General features: G+C 42.9%; 1 protein-coding gene across 2 annotated transcripts in view; it reads right to left on the minus strand.

The window, feature by feature from the left end:
* Window positions 1–232: 232 nt before the first annotated feature.
* Window positions 233–26,624, minus strand: part of LOC102293083 (myosin-9) — a 30,376-nt gene continuing 3,984 nt past the window's right edge. Inside the window, exons 2-41 of one of the 2 annotated variants that reach the window (XM_005926707.3) lie at window positions 18,560–18,891; window positions 16,585–16,741; window positions 15,593–15,620; window positions 15,390–15,483; window positions 14,772–14,792; window positions 13,497–13,589; window positions 13,343–13,406; window positions 13,123–13,221; window positions 12,861–13,004; window positions 12,663–12,758; window positions 12,306–12,577; window positions 11,931–12,104; window positions 11,675–11,848; window positions 11,459–11,573; window positions 10,197–10,384; window positions 9,718–9,839; window positions 9,541–9,610; window positions 9,296–9,456; window positions 9,071–9,179; window positions 8,800–8,931; window positions 8,245–8,451; window positions 8,014–8,151; window positions 7,773–7,896; window positions 7,480–7,651; window positions 7,153–7,365; window positions 6,907–7,051; window positions 6,621–6,827; window positions 6,349–6,453; window positions 5,744–5,896; window positions 5,353–5,601; window positions 5,045–5,257; window positions 4,737–4,949; window positions 4,189–4,350; window positions 3,970–4,098; window positions 3,787–3,875; window positions 3,564–3,687; window positions 3,243–3,451; window positions 2,948–3,056; window positions 2,496–2,668; window positions 233–1,857 (exon numbers count right to left, since the gene is read on the minus strand). In XM_005926707.3, the coding sequence (XP_005926769.1) occupies window positions 1,740–1,857; window positions 2,496–2,668; window positions 2,948–3,056; window positions 3,243–3,451; window positions 3,564–3,687; window positions 3,787–3,875; window positions 3,970–4,098; window positions 4,189–4,350; window positions 4,737–4,949; window positions 5,045–5,257; window positions 5,353–5,601; window positions 5,744–5,896; window positions 6,349–6,453; window positions 6,621–6,827; window positions 6,907–7,051; window positions 7,153–7,365; window positions 7,480–7,651; window positions 7,773–7,896; window positions 8,014–8,151; window positions 8,245–8,451; window positions 8,800–8,931; window positions 9,071–9,179; window positions 9,296–9,456; window positions 9,541–9,610; window positions 9,718–9,839; window positions 10,197–10,384; window positions 11,459–11,573; window positions 11,675–11,848; window positions 11,931–12,104; window positions 12,306–12,577; window positions 12,663–12,758; window positions 12,861–13,004; window positions 13,123–13,221; window positions 13,343–13,406; window positions 13,497–13,589; window positions 14,772–14,792; window positions 15,390–15,483; window positions 15,593–15,620; window positions 16,585–16,741; window positions 18,560–18,886 (5,892 nt within the window). In that variant the 5' untranslated portion in view covers window positions 18,887–18,891 and the 3' untranslated portion in view covers window positions 233–1,739. The remainder of the gene's footprint in view (window positions 1,858–2,495; window positions 2,669–2,947; window positions 3,057–3,242; window positions 3,452–3,563; window positions 3,688–3,786; window positions 3,876–3,969; window positions 4,099–4,188; window positions 4,351–4,736; window positions 4,950–5,044; window positions 5,258–5,352; window positions 5,602–5,743; window positions 5,897–6,348; window positions 6,454–6,620; window positions 6,828–6,906; window positions 7,052–7,152; window positions 7,366–7,479; window positions 7,652–7,772; window positions 7,897–8,013; window positions 8,152–8,244; window positions 8,452–8,799; window positions 8,932–9,070; window positions 9,180–9,295; window positions 9,457–9,540; window positions 9,611–9,717; window positions 9,840–10,196; window positions 10,385–11,458; window positions 11,574–11,674; window positions 11,849–11,930; window positions 12,105–12,305; window positions 12,578–12,662; window positions 12,759–12,860; window positions 13,005–13,122; window positions 13,222–13,342; window positions 13,407–13,496; window positions 13,590–14,771; window positions 14,793–15,389; window positions 15,484–15,592; window positions 15,621–16,584; window positions 16,742–18,559; window positions 18,892–26,624) is intronic. The other variant, XM_005926708.3, reaches the window with a different exon arrangement.

Here is a 26,624-nt window from a genome sequence, read left to right on the forward strand (position 1 = left end):
CCGGTTCTGACCTGCTTTTGCTCCTCCTCACGAGCATGATGGAAAACCCTGGCTGCCGTCTGCTGGTGGGGACGCAACACTTTATAAATAACAAATGTGATCCACCACTGAGCTGTCTGGTTCTGACCTTCAAACTTAACCCTTGTTCTTTCAGTGTGAACTCTGATGTAAACAAAAGAGTAAGCATTAGGGGGAAAAAAAAGAAAAAAGAAAAACGCAGACAGACAACACGTGGCAGTTTAGAAAGCATCTTTAATCGTAATAATTCCAACATTTCACAACATGATTTCCATTCCAGAGGTGCAGACAGAAAAACATGACAATAATCGAGATGCAGTTTATTTTTTCTCCTCCCCCCCCCCCTCTTTTGGATTTCCTTTAAGTGCTAAAGATGTGATTGTTTAAACTGTGAGCCGTAAGTCTTAAGTTACGACACATTCCTCTCACTTTCCAGCAGTGTGAGCCAAAAGCTACCTCGGGCACAGCTTGTTGGGGTTTCTCCATCATTTAGACACAGACTGCTCGTTTATCTGATACATCTACTCAGAACCTGGCGTATATGACATCTTAAAGGCCAGTCAGACTTTAGCATACAAGTGATAAATTACAATCCGTATCACATGAATGTGCCTTTGGTTTGTGATAAAAATCAGCAACTTCTGTCAACAAGCTGTACCCTGAGAATACAGTGTGTGCTGTGAGTAAAGAGACTACCCCACCACCCCATTTAAACTTTACCCTGAACATTAGCAAATAAACAAAACACTGATGGGGATAAACAGAAAAATAAATGACCCTGCCCAGGAGATTTCTGCTGCATTTAAGGCCTTTAGTGTGTGTTGGCTGTGTGCGCACACATACTAAATTGGGATGTGCACCGTGTATTCAAAACTTTCAAGCTTTTCGTGTCAATGAAACACTCAAATGCAGTGGTTTATGATAATATCTAGGCTAAAATGCCCCCCCTCCCCAACACAACCCAAATGCAGTGCTAAAAATCAGGAAATTTCAGCACAGTCGCAATCAAATACCTTCAATAGATTCACAAGTTGCCAATTTGTTGCTTGAAAGCCTTCAAATTTAATGTTTCCACATGAAATGTGTGTAACAAAATGATCAAGCCCAAAAAGCATAGTCACGAGTGCTAACTGCAGCTAAATTGCTAGAATACATTTCAGCATATAAACCACCTTTATAGACCAAGGCAAGAGCATAACAAACACGAAGCACTTCCTTTCTTAACCGTTATAAAAATGTCTGCATACAAAAAAGAAAAAAGAAAACCCAAACTATTCTATAGATTGAGCTATTACTTTGGTCCCCTTCCAGTAATCTGTCTTCATTTATCTATACTTCTTTTTCTTCAGTTAGAAAAATAGATCCTAAAGGGACTATTACACGTGGAATGTTTCCTTATAAAAATATTTTCATTTTTCCAAGAGAATGAAAAATTAAGCAACAGAGAAATTTGCCCCCCCCAAAAAACAAAAGTGTGTGTTTGTCAGTATGGTGATTGTCCCAGTTTAATGGCGTCTGGTGTGTGTGTCTGCATTGAGAATGCATAGATCGTCACTGCGAGAGAGAAAGAGCGAGATCAGATGTTAATCTGCATCCCTGTGGCTAATCTGGACAACATTTGTATGTTTGCGTCTCCGTTTTGGGAGTTACAGTAATGTGTGCTCATGTGTGTTTTTGGGTCTATTTATGGTGTAATTTTTAAACGAGTCGAGAGGCGCAGTTCATTCAGGCTTGGGCTCGGGGGTTTCACTCTTCACCTCGCTCTCCTCCTCACTATCACCGCCGCCACCACTGCTGCGAGGAATGGTGCGGCGTGTGGTGAAGGGGAGGTCACCACGCCTGAAAGAGAGAGAAAGGAATTTATAAATGAGAAGAAAAAAAAAACCCCCAAAGAAGACATAAGTAATGTGTTTTTCTAACTAAAGTGCAATGTCTACAAAGAAATGTAAGAAAAAAAAATTAAGAACAAATATATTAAAGGCTTATTTTGCAAATGGTCCCTAATTGAGGTTCAAGTCAAAACACTATCATGCAAAGTAAAGCGAAATGTGGAGATTATAGTCGTTTCAAGACAAACTGCCACAACTGCTAAATGGCCCTGTGTAGAGTTAGCAGATATCTCATCGTGTCTTGTGATATATCCTCATGTTTATTGCATGAGCGTGTAACCGTCAATATCCTGTCTACTATGTCAAATCCAAATGGCTGGCACAAGCAGAAGAGGGCAGCTGGGGGGAGGGCAGGTAGGCAGTTTGCCTGCTTCCTGCACTTTCAGCTGATCTGTGCAGGACTGCTACAGCTAGCTCAAGATGAGTATATATCTATATTCTTAGTTAGCGTATTGTCTGTCTTGTTAATGTTGGTTTATAATGGAGCACTGTTAAAAAAACAAACAAAAAAAAACATTTCCCCCAGGGATCAATAAAGTATTCTGATAATAATGAAAGCCTCTGCTGTGTTACAGGTGCTTTTCTCACCTGAGCTTGCTCTTGAGGCTGTTGACTTCACGGTTCATGGCATCAGCAGACTCTGTGGCATCCTCCAGCTCCCTCTGAAGTTTTCTTCGGCTGGCGTTGGCTCTCTGAGCCTCCTCCTCAGCCTCCTCCAGCTGACGCTTGAGCTGCTTCATGCGAGAGTTCAACTTGTCGACCTGAAGGAGAAGAGAAAATATAAATAAAAACAATTAAAAACTTTTGCTTGAGCCCAGATAAAGTTAGAAGCACAAAAACGTCTCCCTTTGATGAAGGCTACAAAGCTAATGTCAAAATAGATCTGATTTCGATTTGGAGCATTACATTATTTTCAATTCATTTAAATATTTGACTTGTTGCATAATGCACAGATATTCATAGTCATCATTGTAAATACTCAGAAAAGCCACAACAGGGAGACAGATGACCCTCTGAGTTTACTGTAAAGAAACTCTCACCTGGTCCTTGTACTGCTCGGTGTTGCGCCTCTCGTCGTCCACCTGCAGGATGACTTCTTTTAGTTTCTTCTCGCTGCGTCTCACAAGTTTGGTGGCAGTCTGCCTCTCCCTGAGTCACAAACATAACAGTCAGACAAAAGACACTTTTTTTTTCTAATATGGTCATCTCAGGCCCCACTAATCTGTGGATCTAACCTATTTACAAGAGATAGCCAATCAGAAGAAAGCTGGCTTAGCTGGAAGCAAGTCTGAAATAACAATTGTGTCCGTGTGGTTCCGCTTCAGTGGCTTTTACCTGGTTTCTATATCCAGCTGTTCCTCCAGCTGACCAATCTTAGCCTCCAGGGCGGCCATGTTGGCCTTGTACTTTGACTTGACCGTTCCCTCGAGCTCCTGCAGCTTCAGTTTCAGCTCCTTGTTCTGACGGTCGAGCTGGGAACGAGCCCCCTCGACACGCTGAGAGGTGCTGCGCTCTGCAGTCAGCTCGACGTTCATCTGGTCAGTCTGAATGTAAAAATTAATCAGTTATTTCCATTCTACATATTAAATGTTTAAGCATCTTTAGTCATCTGAACTTCAAATCAGAGTCTAAAAATGTTTGCATGTGTATACAAACCTGAAGCATTGCCTTCTTCAGCCTGTCGTTGACCAGCTCAGTGTTGCACTGCTCCTCCTCCAGCTCTTCCTCCAGCTGAGCAATACGAGCCTCCAGTCGCCTCCTCTCCTCTGCAACCTGAGCGCTAAGAAGAGGAAGGAGGGAGAGCAGAGATTAAATATGGCACAAGTAGAGATACTGAACACTTCTGGTCTGCTCATTTTACTGATGACTGAAGTCTTACTTCTTGGCGGCTTGGTTATTGATCTCATCCTGCAGCTCGTCTCTCTCCTGCTGGGCCTGCCTCTTTACTCGCTCTGCAGCCGCCAGCTCCTGCATAGCAATAAACAAGAAAATGCAGTGAGTTAAAGTAGATCACAGAGCAGGGGCACAGAACACAGAGGTGAATGAGTGAGTGTATGCCAACCTCCTGCATCTGGAGCATGTCAGCCTCCATGCCCTTTAGCTTCTTCTCAGTCTCCTTGCTCTGGGTGAGAATCTCATCTCTGGACAAGCGAGTGTCGTCCAGCTCCCGGATGAGATCTTTCATCTGGGCCTGAAGACAAAAACACGAGAAGAGTCAAAAAGCTGAGACCAAACCCCATGTTTCCTATTCAAAGATCAGATATAAAAAGGCAACACTCACCTGAAGTTTCTTCAACTGTTTCAGGGCCTCGTCACGGTTCTTGTTCGCCATGTCGATGGCTGCCTCAAGCTCCTTCAGGTCCAGCTCCAGCTTCTTGCGTCCAGCCACGGCAGCAGAACGCTGCTTCCTTTCATCCTCCAGCTCCATCTCCATCTCTCTCACCTGAAAGGCACGTCGATTTGATCAAAGCCAAGAAAAACTACACGTTCCTCTCCACTGATAACTTTTAAGCCCAACTTCAACTCATTTCTGACTTTATGCTACCGGGTGCTCATTCTGGTTCTTCCTGAAGTTCAACCAGCTAGCATTGAGACCTAATCAGAACGTTTTTAAGGTTGTAAGTACTTTTTCCTCCCGGAACAACTAAAAAATGCATTTTGTTATGAATTAGCAACAGCCGCCTCCTATTTACCCCCTCCTATTCCCAAACTGCCAGATTGTTGGTCTAAAACGCACTCACTTTAGTCATGAGAATCAGAACACGCCTGCTTTCAACAATGCTGTACCTATATGTAGCAGCTAAATGTTGGATGGATGAATATTTGTACCTGTTTAACCAGTGCCCTCTTCTTCTCCTCTCCCATCTCATCGCGTCCTGCCAGGTCTCTCTCATACTGGGCTTTCATGGCCTGCATGTTGACCTCCAGGCGCAGCTTGGCGTCCTCTGTGGCCTGCAGCTCATCCTCCAGTTCCTCCAGCTGAGTCTTCATCTCCTCCAGCTGCTGCTCCATTGCACGTTTGGCCTTCTCCAACTCGTGGACCTGCATATAAGAACATTTATGATGAAAACCGAAGGATAGACAGCACTGGAGCAGAACATACCTCTACAGAGAAAAAGAAATGTTTCTTGACTTACGTTCTTGCCAACATCATCCTTGGAGGATACGAGGTCCTCCATTTCGGCCCGCAGCAGCTTGTTGTTGCGGTCCAGCTCTTCTTTCACCTCTCTCAGGGCTTCCAGCTCCCGGGTTAAAGCCAGTGTCCGGGTCTCCTTTTCTCTGGCTTCAGCTTCAGCTCTGTCACGCTCCTCTGCATAGCGACCAGAGATATTCTTCTCCTCTGCCAGCATCTACAGAAAAATCAACATGCAGCAGTGTTTTTATTTTGCTTTTCCTTCCACAAGACATTTTAATGGCTCTCTTATCTTGTGTATACTTGGCCTACCTGGTCAAACTTCTTCTGCTTCTTCTCGAGGTTGGACACGATCTGTCGGAGGTGGTCCTGGTCAACCTGCAGGTCATCCAACTCTTGCTGGAGACGCGTCTTTGTTTTATCCAACTTCTCGTAAGCGGCACATTTCTCCTCCAGGCGCTGGTTCACTCCCTCCAGGTCCCGCTGAAACTTCTTCTTTCCCTCCTCAGCACTTTCCAGAGAGCCAGCATCCTGCTCCGCCTTCTTCTTCAATTCAGCAAGCTGAGGGGGGGTAGGGATAAAGTCATGTCAGCTGTGTGATGGATTTGCGATTCAAACGACTGTGAGCTCCCACAGAAAACTAAATGCAGGTATTCTTTGCAGCAGGTTTGCGTCCTGCAATGTGAAGAAGTCGATGTTTTACCTGAGCCTGCACTGTTTGGAGCTGCCTCTCTACGTTCCTCTTGGCTTCTTCCTCCTCCTCCAGCTGTTCTTTCAGGTTGTTCTGTTCATCCTCGAGCTGGCGCAGCCGTGTGTTGACTGATAATTTCTGGCGCGTCTCTTCCTGCAGTAATTCCTGTTGAAATGACGGACAAGCAGAGTTACAGCAATGTTGTCACAGAGTCAGATGTTTATAACAGCCAATACTTTCATTTTTAAATATTTCTGCTAAAGGTTGCACTAAAAAGCTCTTCATACACTCTTCTTTTGTTAAGACTTTTAAACAACATGATTTAGTCCGTCTGCTACAGTTCAACTTAGAAACTTCAAAGAAGACAAATACTTCATTGTTATAGTCTGGGGCTTTTTATCTCTTTAAAATAAAGACTTGTATTCATTGTACTTTTCCTACATGTCTTAAGACTGTACATATTAAGTAGAAACTAACAAACTTTAACTTTGCAGAAGATGTCTTCAGGTTTAGTCTATGCCAGTTTGCTCAAGAGTGATTATTATAAAAGAAACTAACAACAAAAGTATTAAACACTGTATTTGTTATGCATGCTGAACATCTGTGTGGCAGCGTACCTGAACGTCCTGCAGCTGGGATTCTACAGTAGAGCAGTCTTTGGCTGCCTTAATGGACTTGCCCTCCACCTCACTCAGCACGCTGTTAACATTCTCCAGTTCAGCCTGTGGACAAAAGAAAAAACAAAAACATGAACCACTGACAAGGACACACCATCACTCAACACTGAATTGTTAATCCCTGGCCTTCTATAAAAATGCAACTGCGATCATTCTGACAGCTCTCAGAAGGAATCACTATATCTGTTCTTAGCGCCTTCTAAGATTTGTACCTGCACTTTTGAGAGTTTCTCAGCCAGCTCCAGCCTCTGGCGCTCGCTCTCTGAGTGTTTGAGCTGCAGCTCCTGGACCTGGGCTTCGGCCTTCTTCCTGCGATGTTCTGACTCTCCTTTACCCTGCATCAGAGTCTGCAGCTCGATGGACAGCTCATTCCTCTCAGACTCCAGGGCCTGTTTGTTCTTCTCCACAGATGCTTTGTTCTGTAGACAGACAGTCAAACTGTAAAGGAAACTGACAAATGAGAAAAACTGAATCTGAATACCAGCTCTGAAAAATTACCCTCTTAGCCTGCTCCAGCTGCTCATTGAGCTCGTCAAAGGCCTGACTGTGTTTCTGTCGCAGGTCAGCAAGCTGCTGTTCGTGAAGTTTGCTTTCGTCATCAAGAGTCTTTTTAAGCTGGGCCACCTCGGTCTCACGTTTGCTCCTATGGAGGAAGAGGAGAGATTAGTCGACTTGTCTAAACACCACCCAACCAGATGTGTTGAGGTTTAGCTCTTATACTTGCTCCTATACTAATGTCTGTACCTGAGCTCTTGCTGAGCGGCAGTGGAGTCCAGAGTGTCCTCTAGCTCAGTCTTGAGGGCCTCCAGCTCTTCTCCCAGATCCCTGCGGTGTTTTTCTGCCTTGGTGCGGGCCTGCTTCTCCAGCTCCAAGTCCTCTTGGAGCTCGGAGAGCTGAGCTTCCAACTCACGGATCTTTTTCTGGGCCAGGTTCTTCTGTGCAGCCTCTTCCTCAATCCTTAAAGGGAGGAAGAAGTCAGGAAAAAAATAATTAGTGAAGAATTCCTAAATACACTGTTCAAATTAATATTTTTTAATCTGCAGGGCAAACATCTTAAGTGTTTACACAGACCTGGCCAGAGCTGCCTGGAGCTCTTCTTCCTTCTTAGCCAACTGGGCACGGAGCTCAGCAATCTGGGCCTGCAGCTCAGAAATCTGATCGCTTGTCTCAGTAAAGTCACTCTCCATCTTGCGTCGGTTCTTCTCCAGCTCCTGACGCTGCTTCTCCTCCCTGCGCAGACGGTCTGGCAAAAAGAAAGAAAGAAAAAAAGAAAAAAAATTTAATTACAGGGATGGGGGGAAAAAGATGCTGTATTACACACAAGTTGCATGATGCTCTCTGCTACTTTTGGGTTTTCTTCTCACCCTCCAAGTCTGTGATCATAGCCTCATGTTTGGTCTTGAGTTTCTGCAAGCTCTTGGATTTCTCCTCCTCCTCTGCCAGGTTGGTGGTGGCCTCAGAGATCCTCTCCTCCAGCAGCTTCTTCTCCTGTGCTCACAACAATGGTGAACAATATGAAACTATTAGTTTAGTATATCATCTTCAGAACAAATTCCTACTGTGCTTGATTTACACAGCTATCGTTTCCAATTCATCCATCCTGACCTTCATTAGTTTGTTGTTGTGGTCATCTAACACCATAACATCCTCTTCTATCTTCTTCATCTTTGCTTCCATGGTGACCTTCTCTAGCTGGAGCTTCTGTCTGGCTGCTTCCTCCTCATCCAGCTGCTGCTCCAAGTCCTGTGTGCAGATAAATGACGAGTTGGAGATTTAACATGGCAATACGCCCTCCATATTAAGATTTAAATTACCATGTTTTGTTTTCCTGCTTACAGAAATATTTTGCTGCATCTTTTTCTTCTCCGTTGCCAGGTGAGAGGCACGCTCCTCCTCCTCCTCCACTCGGGCCTCCAGGTCGTGGAGGATCTCTTCCAGCTCCTGCTTCTTGGCAGCAAGACGGGCTCTCATTTCCTCAGCTTCGGCACAGAGTTCTGTTTCTGCCTGAAGCTGCTCCTGCAGGGCCATCTTCTCAGCATTCAGCTACAAGCAACGGGAAATAGGTGTTTAAGAGACAAGTTCAGAAAAAAATGTCACCTAAAAAAAATTCAGAGCGATGTTATCCCTCATCACTGAATTCACCGCCTATATTTAAATCCTCTAATAGACCAAAACGGTCTCTTTCTGTGGGTTTATCTGATCCAGTTTATTGCTGTCCACCTGAATAAGTTGAGTTTCAAGTCGACTAGCTGAGCAGTTATTTTCTGGCATGACTTTCCCCACATGAGATGCTTTGACGACATGTGTAAATTATAGCTAAAGAAATAAACCAGGGTCACTGATAGAAGCCCTGCAACAGTGCAAGAAAGTGGACGAATGTTCCAAGTTTACCTGCTGGTGTTTGTCCACCATTTCCCGGATCTGCTGCTCAGCATGAAAATGCTTCTCTTTCACCTTATTCAGCTCTTCATCCTTGGCCTGCATCTCCTCCTCTTGCCTGCTGACTTGGAGCAGAGGCTTCACCTGAGGACAAACAAATGGGAGATGTGAAGAGTAAGAAAAGCCAAAACAAGGAGGAAAATTAAAGGAAAAAAAAAGAAAAGAAAAAAAAAAAAAAAAAGAACGAGTGCTATGAAGTTGCAGAGAGGACGCCGAGGCTCACCTTGGTGAAGAGCCTCCACCACTGCCAGTTCCTGAGTTTAAGATAAGCAGCGCAGTTCCTCTGGATCACCCTCATTGCAGTCAGCTGCTGCTGCCTCTTAGCAAAAGCCCTACAAGCAAACAGCAGAGTCACAACTCATATTCTCTAGAAGTGTAAAGTAACACACTTAAAGACAAGAATTACACTTTATATGTGTAATCTATATAATGACAAAAATGTTCTTACTTGCGGGCCACATAGCCTCTGCACCAGGCCTGGAAGCTGATTATGATGTCGGTGATCTTCATGTCCCTTTCCTCCTCCAGGTGAGCCAGGACTCCTGCTCGGAAGAAAACTTTGCTCTGGCCAATGCGGTAGAGGTTGGGATCCAGCTCCAGGCTTTTGATCTGTGAAGAAAGGGAATGATCAGTCACTCCGGCAGAGGAAGCAGGCATTATAAGGGTGTGATTAGAAGTTTAAAGCCTACTTACCATGAGCACACAGGCCTGCTTTCCATCCATGAAGCCCTTGGGAATAGCATTGGGGGTAAGGATTTCATACCTGAGGGAAACGCAGGCGAAGAGCATATTGGGTTGTTTTTAAATAAATTAAAATGTGGAAAAAAAAAAAAAAAAAAAACAACCCAGTGGGAACATTTATAGTCTTACCTCTGTCTGAACTCCTGGAAGACGATGCGGTTGGGGAAGCCCTGTCTGCAGATACGGATCCCCTCAAGCACACCATTACACCTCAGCTGATCCAGAACCAGGTGGGGGTCCAGTTTACCAGCCTGAGAAGAGGAAGATTTGCTGATTAAGAGTATGCTCTATTCTGCATATTAACATCTCTTCCTTTCCCAAGAGGAAAGACATTTGAGCCCCTGCTGGTGTTTCAGCTGCAAATGAAAATATGAGAATTGGGCCGAGTCGATCTGTGACAGCTTTAACAAAAAAAACGATGACAGGTAAACCTGGTCAGAGTGCAACAACTCCTGGGTTCCTGACTCAAAATAAAATGTGCTCAGTGGTGTATTCTAGTGCAGACGTAACTGACAAACTTTACAATTGAACAACCCCATCTGCTAAGCATTTTCAGAGTTTCAGTTGCAGTGGCAACATCCAGTCAGATGCCCACGTTTCTGTAGTACCTTCTTCTCGTGGTTAGGGATGATGCAGCGAACAAAGTTGGGGTTTGTGTTCCTCAGTGTGGCCATCAGTTTGGACAGCTGCTCCTTGTACAGCTGGCCCACCGTGCGGAACATCCCTTTACGAGTCTTGAAAGCGCCATGCATCTCAGACATGCCAGTCACCTTATCTAGACCCACTATGCTGTCCACTGAACGAGGGGGGAAAACAGAAAGGAGAAGACATTATGTACAAAGTCAGCATGATTTGAATATTTCACCAGGCAAACTCAAATCAAATGCACATCAAAAAGGAGAATGAATATGAGCATTGTCTCTCCACTTCCTCTTGGTAAACACACCAGGAGAGAGAAGAGGTAGTTCACAAAACCAGCACCAGTGAAACGCCACACAATCACACACAAAAGTGCATGTGGAGAGGGGAACAAATCAGGAAGGAGGCTGACAGAGGGAGTCGCACAAGGCCAGTGAAGTGTGGAAAGAACACACCCAAAATTTAAAGAACAAAACATGTATAAAGTGCAGTGAGTGGAGAGAGTTCATTACTGAAACTGACAGCTTGTTGCTTTTGAAAATGTGTGCGATGACTGATTTAAATATGTATGTGCCTGAGAAGGTGACAAACATTGGCGGTTGCAGTGGGCATGTACTTTTGTGGTGACATTAAAAAACACCAAACCCATGCAGGATATACCCATTGCTGCAGTACCCATGACCAACACCAGGAGTCCCCAAACAACACTATCACACAGAGGGAGAAAAGGAGAGTTCAATGACAGAGCAACAAGTGGCAAGACCACCAGAAGATTTTGCTACTGCACACACAGCTGATTTTAGAGCAACACAAAATACACTTTTGGTTGATAAAGCTGGGAGAACGAGGGGATGAAAACATTTTTGAGAAAGAGCAGGACCAAAAGGAGGAAGAAATACTAAAGAAATGAAAAACCTTTTTTCACCTGGATCTGAGTGCAGAATAGGAAAACGCTGATAAAAATAGGCTCTCTGACAATTATGTACCTCTGAGATGCAGTAAAAGACAAAAATGAGAAAAAGTGGGGCCACACAGGGGAAGGAATGGAAGGAAAACCACCAACGGGATTTGAGGAAAAAAATAATTTAAAAAAGGTAAAAAACAAAGGTCCACACACCAGACAGTAAGAGAGAAAAAAAGCACTATGAAGCAACATGATTATATTCCCATATCTTAGAGGGGCAGCGATTCCTGGGTTAAAGGCAAAAACAAGGCATCTGCCTCGACTCACCATCCTTCCAGAGCTCAGACACAAACTTGTCTGTGGACTGGTTGAGCAGTGAAGCCACATTGTCATTCAAGGGATCCATGTTCTTCAGCAGCCATTCGCCTGCCTTGTAGTCTACCTGTAGAGTGACACCAGACAGGAAGTGTCAAGTTTTTTGTTTTTTTTTTAATGATAGAAATATGTTGATGTAAACAGCATAATGAACTAAGCGATGTTTACCTTGCCAGCATAATGGATAATGCAGAAATCTGCTTCATCCTTCAGTTTCTTGGGCTTGAAGAATTTGGGATGTGTTCCCTGCTCCTGGAGCACCTTCTCCACAAAGCTCTTGTCTGTGGCCTTAGGGAACCAGCACTCCTCATCCAACAAAGCCAGGATACCCGGGGGGCTGGCCTGGGACAGACGAGAGCACATGAGTCAAACCAACAAAGATGCTCAGAGGACCAACATAGTTACAGCAGATCAGAAAACTCACTGGCTTCTCAATGAGTTCGATACAGGGCTGCAGGTCGAGGCCAAAGTCAATGAAACTCCACTCGATGCCCTCCCTCTGGTACTCCTCTTGCTCCAGGATGAACATGGTGTGGTTGAAGAGCTGCTGCAGCTTCTCGTTGGTGTAGTTGATGCACAGCTGCTCAAATGAGTTCAGCTGGAGACATGGAGGGAAAGAAAATGCTTAAGAAATCTCGTGGGGCTGCATGCTGTTACAACAGACGGCCATGAACATGAGTGCTCAGCTATCACATAGCTGATATACAATTAATATACGTTAATTATACAATTATCTGCAGTGAGTGTGGTGCTTGATGGAGAGGTAATTATATTTTTAAAAACTGCCTTGTGTGTTTACCTCGAAGATCTCAAAGCCAGCAATATCCAAGATGCCAATGAAAGAGGCTCCCTGTCTCTTGGTCTTGTCGAGTGCTTTGTTGATCCTCATGACGAGCCAGCGGAACATCCTCTCATATGTGGCCTTAGCGAGGGCTTCCACGGCAAACTCTGCTTGCTCCTGAGTCTGAGCCTTCTGGACATAGTCTCGACCCACCTTGATTCTGGGTGACAGGATGGCCCTGGTGAAGTCTGTGACATTCATGCCCATGAGGTGGCATACCTTCTGGGCAGCTATTGAGAAAACGAGGGAAAGAGAATGAGTAGTGCAGGATGGAAGAGTGACATTTTAAAATTAATGTGCAGAGTGCTCGCTTACCTGTGTTATCAGGCATGGAGGCTTGGTCTGTATGACGCTCCTTCTTAAAGCTCATGTTTCCAAGCTGCAGAACAGATGCCACCACCTTCAACAGACCTGCACACGGAAAACAGCAAAATTAATTAACATGGCAAGAGTTACATTAAGCTGGTAATACATAGAGACACACATGCACAGAAACAAAAGCTGTCGTCTTACCAATTTGCTCATCCTCTGGAATACCCATGATCCTGAAGGCGTCCATGGTCTCTGTGAACAGATCCTTGTCCTGCTGGCCCGGAATTGTGACGTTCCCATTGGAAAGAAAACGGTAGTTGTTGTAATTTTCCAGGAGGAGATCACCTGAAATCAAACGGCGAAGGAAAAGTTAAAAAAAAAACCAAAAAAACATCAAGTCACCAAATGCTTGAGGAAACTGCACCATCTTTAAACAGAGATTTTTGTTTAATGTGCTGCTTACTGCGCAATTTGTCTCCAGCCCCTGTGAGCAAGTAGTAGAAGATGTGAAAGGTCCTCTCTTCTTTGGCCTGGCGAATGGCACGGGATTTCTCCAACAAGTCTAGAGGTTGGTGTGTCAAGGCCAACTTCTGATACTACCACAGAAAAGCTCTTGAACTGGTTTAAGACTTCTTTAGTAATAATAACAACAAAAGGCAACAACCTGACAGCATTAAGGATACAAGTTTCAATATTGGCACCAACGATGTAACCATTGACATCAAAATTGATTCTGATGAATTTTCCCTGGTGGTGTGGAGGAAAAAATGTTTAAGTGAAAGTGAAAGAGGCATTTAGAAGAAATCATAAACAAAGGCTGTAGCAGTTAATTCTTACGAATCTGGAGGAATTGTCATTTTTGACAGTCTTGGCATTTCCAAAGGCTTCTAGAATGGGGTTAGCCTGCAGCAGCTGCTTCTCCAGCTCCCCCTAGTGGAAAGGAACAGAATTGCAATGCAAAACATAAGACGCAGGTACGTCCATACAGGTAATTTCTCTAATTTTTCATATCTAACAAGACCATAAATCATTAAAATTAACCTCTTAAGCCCCAACGCCTAACCAATCTCCTGCCTTTTGCCCCCGTATCTGGGGTCGTTGGGGCTTAAGAGGTTAATCTGTGTATTGTGAGGGCTTCACATGCTAATCTGACATTTATTATAAAGTTACTTATGATTACAAAAAAGCAGAGGCGGGCGTTTTGCATATACCCATAATATACTTACATCTGAGGCGGCAACATAAAGAACAAGACATTTAAACAAAAAGCGATAAGATTGATACCACATACACACATATACATACACCAGCAGCACACATCACACCCAAGCATTTTATCCCAACACGCAACGACATGTTAGCGTTTAAACTGACAAAGACCCCAAAACCCTGAGACTGTCAATAACCCGTCACCTGTTATTCAAAGCAGAGGAGTCCAGTGAACCGCAAGCACAAAACAAGTTGTCGTTTCTATTTCAGTACTTTAATAACTCTTTCCTTCAAAAAAAACCCACATATACACCATGCTTAATGCAGAATTTAACCTTTGAATTTTAAGTCAATCTTAACCAGTTCTCATATTATATCACTGTCAGTTAGCTTTTTATGAAAGCAAATGGTGTCCCCCAGCCAAATGAGTACAACTTCCTCAAGTGCATGTTAGGTCATTACACAACATGTATGCAGCTTAGGATATCTGTCCAAGCAAAAAAAAAAAAAAAAGAAGAAAAAAGGAAAAAAAAAGCGACTTTGGAATCATCGGCACATACAAAGTAGCAACAAAACCTGTGAAAAGTTCAACCAGACAAATGTAAATACATCCATCATAGCAAAAGTAGCTCAAGCAAAGACCCCACCCTCTTTATCCTGCCATTGTCTGGCTGAATTTTTCACAGGAACACATACGGCTGCCGCTGAGCTGCAAACAAACTTCCTCCATACTTCCTATTGGCTGCCAAGACACGTAACCCCTGCCCTTGATACAAAGTGACTCCCATAATAGTGTGGTCCAGCGAGGGGGGAGAGAGAAGAGGATGGGCGTGGTAGAAGGAGGACGGTGATGACAGAAGCAGGTGGGGAGGAAGAGTGAATGAAGGGGGAGGGTTAACTCACATGTGACAGGACCAAGTTGTTCTGTTGATGGGAGAGAGAAATACAACAACCTCAAAAAGGGACGATAGATGCGGTTTTCAGTAAACCCCTGTGGGTGGGTTTTAGCAGCATCTATCGCAGCGCTGACAGGCCAGATAACAGTAGTGTGACGTAATGCTTGACTGCTTGGCAGAGTTTTATTTCTACTGACAAGTTGCAGTAAAAAGTGAAGTAAACCCAAACACATAGTAGATTAAGTTAGGTCTCTGGTCTATATGAAGTGTGACAGGAGGGCCTGAATGTACACTACTGTTTTCTGTGCCTGCAGGGTCGTTATTTTCATTGCCACACATTTTTCCTTGATGGTCTTTCTGTGCAGCTTTACCAACAGCAATTTTGCTCTGTTTCCTGTAGAAAATGAGCGGCTTGAAGGCAACAATGTAATGATTGATTCACAATCAGATATTTTCATTTTAACTGTAATTAGTATGCACACTAAGTAGATCCAGGGTGCACGGAGGAAAAGGATGATTACTTGAATTTACAGGAGTAAAACAGCTGGGAGTGAAGTGAGATGAATGAATGTGATAAACAATGAGGTCTGAAGGTTCGAATGCAAGTATCAGCTGCAAGACTGACCTGATCTTTTTTGGTCTTGTGAGAGGAGGCGATGTGAGCGAGATACTGGATGACCTTCTTCGTGTTCTCCGTCTTACCAGCACCAGACTCGCCTCTACAGACACAAACAGGAGAAAATAAAATAGTCAGTGGACTGATTCAACACTGAGAGGACATCTTCTGTAATGTGACCACTGTTGATGTGTTCATCATCTATAACTTACGTGCACAGGATGGACTGGTCTTCACGATCTGCACAAAAAAAATATGAATTGAATATGTACCCACTGAACAACAATTCTGCATATACAAAATGAACATAAGTTATCGTTACAGTGCAAGACGTTTTTTGTCTATACGACAGGAAGTTCATTGACCACAGAGAGGAAATGAATATCCGGCTTCCTGCGACAGTGAAGACGTGCTTGGGTCTAAGTAACCTTTTTTAATTACTGCAGCGCCTCCTCAAATGAAGAGCATTGAAGGGGCAGAGTGTAGCTTGGGTGGACTGAACAACAATATGCACAACAGTGGCCTTAATGTCCAGCTGCTGTGGTGCATGCATGAATAATTAAAACATACAATACAATTGCTATGCAGGAAACACCGAGAACTCTCTCGATGGTAATTCAGAGTCGCAAAAAACACTACATAATTATGTGACACGGCAGTAGTAAGGGGGGGGGGGCACAGGAAATCTGCACTAGCAGAGTTTTGTCAGGAAATTTGCTCAACATAATGGCTGTAAGCCAGGCTCAAACATGGTGTGAATTCATAAATGTTGAACATTTATTTTATATCCCATGTGTATATTTCCAATGAGTGAGCAACAAATCTTATTAGCTTGAGCTGAGAGATTCTCATGGGACAAGCTAGAAAAGTGCAATTCTCAGAGGGTCTCAAACAACATTCTGCAACCAGTGGTCCCCTGGGTCTTCCATGCAGAGCCAAAATACAGAGTACTCTTATACCCTGCATTCATAAACAATCAGCCAGTGTTGATCAAAGCTGTGCCACTCAGAACACCAGTTTCACAATGTTATGTCTGGGAATGTTAGACAGGAACTGTATTTTTTGGTGTGGAAATGTTCGAGAATTTCAAACATTTAACAGCAAACGAAATATATTTTCATGATAGCACGTCGCCACCACATCCTTTTCTTTAAATGCCGTCATACAATTCTCATCTCGACAGGCAGCTGGGACCGTGTCTTACCCTGCATCATGCTTCTGTAAGCCGTGTCAGTGATGGCGTAGATGTGGGGTGGCATTTCATGCCTCTTTTTGCCCTTGTACATGTCAACGATCTCCTCTGAGTAGATGGGCAGGTTCTTGTAGGGGTTTATGACGACACAGAAGAGGCCAGAGTATGTCTGCAAAGTGGATGAGAATTAAACAATTAAAGAAGCGCTCTTCGCCTGAACTGGAGAAAGAAACCTGTGAAACAGACTGGATGTGTATATGTGATCAGAGATTTGCATCCCTCCGCATTACTGAATTTATATAAATGGTCAGTTCGCATTAAAGGAAAGGGCTTCCGCAGCTTCTCGATAACAAGGACTTCCCATCTTCAGTTTAAAATTCTCATGAACTCTTATTTGTAATCCTCCTGTGTTATGGAATATTAACCCCACCCTGCTGCAAGTTTAAACTGATGACTGATCTTGGCATTATAAAAAGTACAGCTATTTGACAAGCCAGCCAAGTCATATACACAAAAAACAACAACAATGTTTTTTCAGAGTCAGACATTAAAATTCCCTGTTTATTCATTTCTATAAAACTAATAAGTCATGTATCTTGTATATCTGGACTCATCTCTCCTCATAGCATAACAAATAAAGGTTTTTTTTTTGTTGTTTTTTTTTTTTTTTTAAATATTTCACATTCCTGAACTGCCCTCCCAATTTCTTTGTACCAGGCATCTCTCCCTCTGTTGTACACCCGCGTTCCCCTGGGAGATGGTCAATTTCATGACTACAGAGCCTGGAGCCACTCAAACCGACCGTAGCCTGGGTCTCTGGAGGGAGGGGTACAACGGGCTGTGTTGATATGACCGGGTCACACATCACAGAGTCAAAGAGGCCAAAAATCACTCCCAGCCCAGATGGAGTAAATAACATTCATTATGGGGGCAGCAAGAGCAGTTACAACATAATTTACATTCCATGTTCATCTCTGCCAAAACTGTTTTTCATATCTCTCACACTCCCAACTGTATTGTTCCCTACAGCTTCCTGTTTACAAGACTCCGAAACACACACACACACACACACACACACACACACACACACACACACAAAGTGGAACAACACTGAGGGAGAAGACTGCTGAAGTACCACTAGTATGTTAAAAGACTGTTCACATTCTTTATAAGAAGAGCCGGTGTGTATGATTTGTCATTGCACTGGAGCTTAACAAGATAATTAGGAGGTTAGACAGGGTTCAAGAGTAGATTGTTTTCTATAAGCCAGTGGGGAACAGCTATGCTCTTCCTTTTTCCTGTCATTTGTTTTCTATAACAATAGCAACCTGGTTAACGTTTGACATGATGAGGCAAGTCTATGAGGAAGTAAACCCTACGAGCTAAAAGCAAAGTTTTCAGAGGGTTTCTTTTTGTGGTTTTTCTCCTGCTCTTGGGTCTGTATGATGTCAGTGACAGCAGCCATCCCTAATATGGTCATCTCATGCACACAGCTCTGGCTGTGGGCGCAAAAGCCACACCCAACTGCTGATCAGACCTTTTGTTTATGAGGGTAAGCCAATCAAAACAAAGCTTGTTTTTTTTCTTCAAAGGAAGAAGAGCTGAAACAGCTCGCTTCAGGGAGGATGAGGTCAGGCGCTGCACCAAAGCCCAGTGTAATAAACTATTCTGAACTGTGATTCATAAGAAGTCCTAGAATTAAAACAGTTTGATGTGAGCATAATGGGTCCACAGTCAAATAGTGAACATAATGATTGCAAAATGTATTTTCTTTATTAGAAAATAAGCACATTAGTGCATCATTTAATTGAATGTCATTTTCAATTGCAGCTTAAGCCTCGAATCTTGCAAAGCTACTATAGTAGGATCCAAGATTAATGATATGTGGGTGAATATAAATAGAAATCACATCTAGTATATTATTGTGATGTTAGACTTCAGCAGACGGAATGAACAGAGCAACAGAAGGTCAGTGCTCCATACTTACATATATAAGACCAGAGTAATATCTCTCTTTCAGGTTATGCAGCACGGATGCCTCATTCAGACACGTGAGCTCGGCCATGTCCTCGACCTTGCTGAACTTCGGGGGGTTCATCTTCTGGATGTCATCCTTGTTCACTCGGATCTTCTTTCCAGAGTCTGCCAGCTCCACAACGCACTCGTCGCCGTGCTCCTCCTTGATGGAGCCGGCCTCGAACCCCAGGCGCTCCGAGGGCACCCATACCAGCTTCTTGGAAGCCCAGTCAGCTTGTGCCAGTGGGTTGTTCACCACATTACGGTCCACGTACAGAAACTTGTCTGCATCCGACATGGTTGCTGTTTTACAGAGAGAAAAAGAAACATTGCTTGTTGTTAGCGGTGCAGGGAGATTAGTGTCACACTAAAATCTAATGAGCAGTTTCACATCTTCAAAGAAAAACTATTACATGTAATTTCCTGTTTAACTCCTTCTCTATTTGGTATCCATCTGTCTACACGTGTAATCTCTGAGGAATGCACAGGTCACCACTAATATACAAGAGCAATACGGATCTGCGTTGACATAAAGGAAACAGTTCAAACAAGGCTCTGTTACTCCGAGGCTAAACGCTGTGAATACCTAATCAAATTTCGAGCGGCAGGGAAGAAACATGTGTCCGGATCACAGAGACAGCAGTACCAACGGGGGGGCCTGCAGTTTGGCTAACTGCTCCAGTACAGTCTTTTACTGGCTGGTCATGGTGCTCGTTTGATTTTAGAGAGATAAACTGGTTGATGAATTATAGCGCTTATCAAGAGGTTGCAGGAACTAAAGGAAAAGTCCCTTTTCACATTTCTGCTTGATTGTTTTGGTTTATTATTTAGAGTAAGTTGAAATGTTTGTGTGGTGCCACCCACATACATGTCATTCGTACTTTCCCCTTTCCAATAGACACCGAGTAGTCACCTTGAGGCCCATGCAAAAACGCCTCCTCTCTCACTAATGCGTTGCAAAACTATCAAGTAGGAGGAGAACTACCAAGTTTGATAAAACTCATGAATTATAAATGAATACAAAACAAATGAGATTCACACTGAATGTTGCAGTTCACACCACACACAAGTGCATACAGATAAACATCAGATCTAATCATATAGATTGAAATCACTGCTCAGCCTAGTCTATACACGCTTATAAATAACAGCTTGCTGACAGGGAGTGCTGTGGTTTAACCCATATGGAAAGTGACTAGACTAGTACAACCAGTAAGGCAAGCCAAAAAAAAAAAAAAAAAAAAAGCACGAGCAGGCTACAGCCAAACCGCCCAAACAGTCAGTGCAGAGACGCTGTGAGCAATTAACCGAACGTAGTTTTCTTTCTCCGACACCAGTACCCCCAGCCTTTACTATCTAAATGATCATTCCAGCACAGCGGGAGACCCACACCAATTTTCCCAGCATCACCAGGGTTCTTGGTCTTTTCTAGTGTTCCCTCACCTCTAAGGGTAACCAAGCACACAGACAGTTTGCATTTGCTTGGTCACTCATATGCAAACGTCAAGAAAAACACAGGTAGTCATGACTGTATCTAAATGAATATAGAGGCAGTCAAGTGTTTGATGAGAGCAATTTCACACTGCAGGTCCAGTGGGACAAGGTTCAAATTACTCATGCTCAGCATAATGAAATGCTGCTTGTACACACCACTGATTTACAAGTCTTACATTTCCAGAGCCTTACAAAAAGCCATATACGTTTTCCTTTAGGTGTAAGCAGTTCAACAGCAATGTAACTTCACAGCTCACACATTTCCCCCTAAAGCCCCAAATTTAGAGATGCAGTGAATTTGTGTATAGTTGCTCTTGCTTTACAACAGCGGAGACTCTCAGCCAGAGGGACACAACCTTTAAAATCTGAAGCATTCATAAATTGTTCTCAATGTGACAGACTCTGGAGGACCTAAACCAAAAAAAAGTACTAAGATACTAAAGTGCTGCTTGTTCCAGCACATTAACCCTGAGCTCTGAGAAAGAAAGCAGAGGCATTCTTCTCATGACCCCTGCGGCTTCATGTCCTCCATCAACACTCTGTCAGACTAAGCCACAGCTGACGTCCATCACTGTGCACCACGCCCACTAGCTCATCTGTGGTCTACAGACCCCATCCTCTAATAGAACGTGGGGCAAATTTGTCCTGCTTTCTCTCTCAGTTGGCCACAAGCTTCCTCCTCTGCCTTCAGACTCCCTGTGCACAATCCTAACACCAGCACCCACCCTTCCCCTTTTGTTTTCCAGTCTTTTCAGGGTCACATTCCTCCCATACTCACTCTTTATCAGGGAGAGACAGCATCTAAAAGCATTCCACAAATTTCTGTCCAATATACCTCTCCCCTTACATCTTCCTCAAACCCATTTTCTATGGCTTCTTCCTGTCACATTAGCATGTCAAGTGTGCCTTTAGGGGTTTCACAAACATTGCTCCATACTTTTGAGAGCTCTTCATTCCTTGTAGTGCATCTCTGACAGTGCTCCCATACTCCTTTAAAATTCTTTTGGCCATTACTTGCCCCTCTACATTCAGATCACTTGGCCCCGTGCAGAGTTTGTATACGAGCCATAACTGATTATAATCCCTGCAGCTTTGTTGTCTGGCAAAAACAAGAAGTGAAACAGAACACACCCAGCGCTCTGGTTTGTTTTAGCTTGCTATGATTCAAAGGTACAGGCAGACATGTTTGCCAGGCCACTATAAAAAGTATCAAATAATCTTAGCAAATACACACACCATCTGTTGCTGCAGTCACGTTGCTTAAGGATCAAATACTTGCTAGTTTATTCATTTTAAATTAATGTTAACCAGAAGTCTTTCATACAAAACTGCAGTTTAGACATTTAATGTATGGAAACTGCTGCAAGCATTTGTTTTTCTTACCAATTAATCCACAGATTCTTTTTCTATTTGTTCATTCCCACTTAAATTATGTCTGACTTACTCAAAATGTTTTTGTCCTAACCACATAAAGTCAGTTTACCGTCACCTATAAAAGAAAGAATCAGCCAAGCAGTAAAAGAGGACTAAAGTCCAATCTAACAATGACGTCTGCCATAGTCCGACTCACATGCCTGACACAGATAACTGTGACATACTTCAAACTAGCTCTCCAGAGAGCAATGAGGTCTAAAATTACTCCCAGTAGCTATTCTAGCTTGGCAAGGCCTGTTCTATATAGAAGGTAGAAGACGAGGGATAAAGAACAGCCAATTTTAGACCTTCGCTTTTCCCCGTAGAGCTTAACAGTTACAGTAAGTCTTGGATGTTGATTTGACATTGAGATAAAACACTGTGCATTAAAGCTCATGAAACCCACCCCCTGCTTGAGGATCACAATTCCTGTTCTTGAAGCCCTGTTGCCAATGCATCCATAATCCTGTAAGAATCAAGCGTTCTCTGAATCCCTGTCTGTGGAGTGACACGTGGCTGCAAAAACACCATCTATTCTGCTTAGCCTGACTTCGACTCATCTAGATTTTCATAACACAGATTACTTATTAAGTGATTACATGGTGGCAGACGCTTGGACAGTCATCCTGAAACCAGCACGGCACAGTTTTATGGGCAATGACTGAAAACCCATTCAAAAAAAATTTATTTAAATAAAAAAAATAATCAGAGTTAGTTAGCTCTACCCCATTAGACAATCTGATTAAAAGAGGAAGAGGAACCAAAAGACAACACGAGGACGAGAACAAAGGCCGGTGTGCAAACCTACATCACAGAGCAGTGTGGTTCCAAACAGAGGAAGCAATGCAGGAGCCAGGACATTTAGAAAGAAGTGCAGGAGGAACGAGGAAAGGAAAAGGGAAACATAACGTTTAGAAAGAAGGTGAACTCAAGACCTTTAAAACTGAGACCCTCGATTCATCAGTTCAAAACACCCGTCTTTCTTTTCCACCTCACCAAGTTACAGTTTAAAAAACAAAAAAGCAAAAAACTGGAGTCGTGACAACCTCCGCCACAGCTTGACCATGTAAAGTCAAACCCTCCTGCTCCAGCTGAAAGGAACCCATAAAACCAGCTGTGCTGAGCTGACATTGGCAGGATTATTAATAGAAAGGCAGCAAAGTCAATAACACTGTACTCCCACCAACAGCATCTCATCACAGCATCCCACTAGCATAAGCTGAGCCAAGCCTGCTCGTCCTCAGTTGCCTTTCTCATGCTGTGGACATTGTTTTGCCCCGTTGACACCCTTCATCCGTTTATGTTCCTCATTCCAACAAATACTACTTTGTCTATTTTTACTGCATCAATGCCTCCTCTGTCATAGCTTTACTGCATTCGACCCCCTCACAGTTTGAGCTGATCACTGCGAGTCTGCCCTCTCATGACATGAGTGTGTGCCAGACAGGAGCCGCTAAGGTACTGAGCCAGTCAGTCAAAATTCATTATGGGCTTACACGTCAACTCTCTCTACTTCCTTCACCCTCCTTCTCTGAAAGTGGCACAAGGGTGGGGCAAGGAGAAGGGAGGGGAGGAGGAAAGAGGAAATGACAAGCTGAGAAAACTATTTTGCCATTTGAGGAACTTGTTGTGTGCGAGTCTTTCGAGGAGAAGAAAGGTGGCGCTTTTCTTGAGCCCATGCTGAGCAGATCTGAGGACTGAGGAGTAAATTAAGCCCTGGCTGGAAAAATAACCACACTGCATGACAGACCTACATCACTTTCCACATTACTTTTCACATTCCTGCCCCAACCAGGATCAAATTTCACTGCACTGTAAGCTAGCCACTGCCATCTACCACTTGCAGCTAGGGGCCCCTACAACATCATATGACCTCAGACTTTAGTCTGACCCCCCACAACCTTTTCAGATGAGCTAGTGAACTTCTTCACCAACACCACAGTCATGTTTAAGTGTGTTCATCTGAATTAGATTTGACTGATAGCAAAATAGTGGATATAACAATTGAACTATGAGTGTTTGGGTATACCTGCCTTCATAAATTTAGTGCCAAGCAGGCCCTTTTAAACCATACACTATATGCAGAGGCACACACCCACCATTATGTCACCTACTGGTTATGAGGTTCTGTTGTGAAGATCTTGCTTGTGCATTTTGGCCATCAATTTTTTAATATCATTATTTTTAAACTAGAAATGAAGAACGAGAGGTGATTTTTTTGTGGAATCCCCATGCAATAGCTTTCTCAGACTTCTAAAGTAATGCATTTGTTTTCACAGACAGAAGGTCAGGCCCTTTTGAGCATTAGCACAAGAGTACAGGTTTAATGCACTTGCACAGTGACTTCACTTTTCAGCAGATGGACTGTATACCGAAGATGGACATACTTTTAGGGTCAGCAAAGGGGCAACTCCTTTGGTTAACGTAGAAAGTAGTATACGTTTTCTTTTTAGTTTCTGAATGGACGACACCAACAGAGCATAAAAATATAAAGAAGTGTATGCTTGGCATGGCTTATGTGTAGGTAGACAGATAAGCTACTATTGTTTCTCAGTTTCTTAGTCAGATCCACTCAATCGTGCACATTTTAAAACACCAAGACGGTAAAGTCGCAACACTACAAGGCTTACTAACCAAAAGGTGCGATCAGACTGCAAAGTTCATCGTTAATATTACAGTCTGAGCTCAACAACTACAAATCATTCTAGCTGACCTTTTTAAGCACTTCTTTTACTTTAAGTTAACTCTTGCACTTGATCACAACAAGTTTTTACCGTGGAGACAGTGCATAAAAACAAAAAAACAAGAATTGGAGAGGGAACATGATCTTTCCACATACTGCCTCAAGTGAAGCATTTCAATGTTACTTTTAAGTCATCAGTTTCCAATATATCAATTTCCCCTCCACCCAATCCAAGCAATAGTTAAGATTAAATGTTGATTTAAATGACAGACCATTTGAAATAGGTCATCCGCCTGACAACTGCAACAGTTTCAGGGTCACAGAACAAATTTCACAGTTATCTTTGAAACAACCACCCTGTTACACCACAGCCCAAACGACTGGTTACTTCGCCTGCCCTTTTAGAAAAACACTCCAACCGTATTGACTATGTGATAGCTCACAGATCGTTACGTAAGCCTTTTAATAGACAGTGAAAGAATGCAGAAGGGAGTTAAGATACACATTTCTGTTTGTCAGCAGCAATCTTTCTTAGGAGGAAAGCTGCACTGGAACTGCTACGCATTAGATTTCTGACAGACACAGTGAAGGAAATCTGCTACTTTTATAGTTTCACTTTTCGTATGTTCTTATACATTTAATTCTACCAGCAGAAAGCCTCCATCTGCTGCTTCTACTTTGTGGATTGCCATGCGGTTTGTCTCAGCCTTATCACTTGTTATCGCTACTTGGGTCACTCCCTTTGAGAGATTCAGACAATACAAAGCTGTCTTCTTTTAAAAAAAAAACCAAAACCATCTCATAAAAAGACACATTAACAGTCTTTGAAGAACCACATGACAGTCTGACAACCTGGACAGCTGGCATGTAGTCAAATTTTGGATTAACATGTGAATAAACTGTCCAACGGGAGTCAAATATTAGGCATATTACTCAGCACATTTCAAAGTTCATAGTGCAAAACTGTCTCTCACTTCGTCCCGAGTATCAATTGCCTTTCCGCACAGTTAAAACAGGTGTGTAGGTCACACACGCCCACCCAACCACGGACAAAGTACATTTAGGTCATATGCAGAAATGCAACTGAGCTTTACTACAGTCACGGCAGATTAGAAACCTTCCCTGTTTCAGGCCTTTTAACCTCAACCCAGCTTTTGTCTTGGTTCACACTGAAAAACGTACATTTACATGAATAAGTAAAGCCTGCTAACTAGAACTTTGAAAACGTTTTTTTTTTTTTTACAAGACAAGATTTTGAACAGCCACTTCAATAATCCCAGAAAAAAGCAAAAAAACCCAAACAAAAAAAAACCCAAAAAAACTGTATGATCATTAACTGGCACTCTGAGAAGGCTCAACTGTATGACTGTAATCTCTAATCAAACAATACCTCATAATTAGCGTTACTGAACACAAAGAAGCACCATCTGCTGAGCCATTGCCACAAGGAGGCATAAGTCAAGGTCTGTCCTTCAAGACCTGAAATCTCAACAAGTCTTTTGTTTATGTAGACTAAGTCAGAGCACAGTCATTTCCTGCCATTGTTGGGCTCTATTGAAACCTAACAGGTGTGTGTGTGTGTGTGTGTGTGTGTGTGTGTGTGTGTGTGTGGGGGTAATAAGAATAGGAAAGAGACAGGGGAGGTAAAACGAAGAACATGCACTGTGAACAGAGGTCACAGAGAAAGGTCTGATAAGAAGACTGACACAACAAGGAAATACAAAGCTGTTTAAAGAAAGAAAGAAAGAAAGAAAGAAAAGAAAAAACCCACGGTCTGCATATCCTTGAGAGTAGTCGGGTCAACCACTAACTGAGGCAGAGCTAAATTAGAAGAGACATTCAGGAGAAAGCAGCAGTTTGAATGACTTGAATTAAAGGCCAGCATTAATGATATACTGCATTCAGACTCCACAGGCTAAAATCTGTTAATGTTTGATACTGCCTTTAATACATAAAAATGAATTTAAGCCAGTGTCGCTCGCAGCTGACACTGCTACATACTGAGAGAGGATACGATCGGCTCTGCTATGCTTAATGAAAAAAAACAAAAACAAACAAACTTGGCAATCTCCTCTGACAGGAATGTTTTATTTATATTTGTGAATCTTGTGTCAAAGACACGCACTATTTTAAACATTACCATTTTACTGAGCATTAAAACTATTTCAAGAAAAGTTAAAAGCTTAAACCAAAGTAAAGTCACATTTTAGAAAGCCAGAACCTTTTTTTCATCATTTTCAACAGACAGGTTTCATAATTAATTCAAGTATGCCCCATTACTCTCAGCCCTAAAAAAAAAAAAAAAAGCCCAGCACATATTCCAATCTGGTTTTCTTGGCGATCTAAACTGCAGGAATTACTGCACATCGTTAGCTTCATAGCATAAGTGCCTAAGTCATTTTTTGGTCAAATTTAGATTTTTGCCTAACTTTACTCCCCTACCACT

This window comes from Haplochromis burtoni, unplaced genomic scaffold (genome assembly GCF_018398535.1).
Source record: "Haplochromis burtoni strain Fernald_Lab_line unplaced genomic scaffold, NCSU_Asbu1 Contig_45, whole genome shotgun sequence".
Classification (NCBI taxonomy): domain Eukaryota; kingdom Metazoa; phylum Chordata; class Actinopteri; order Cichliformes; family Cichlidae; genus Haplochromis; species Haplochromis burtoni.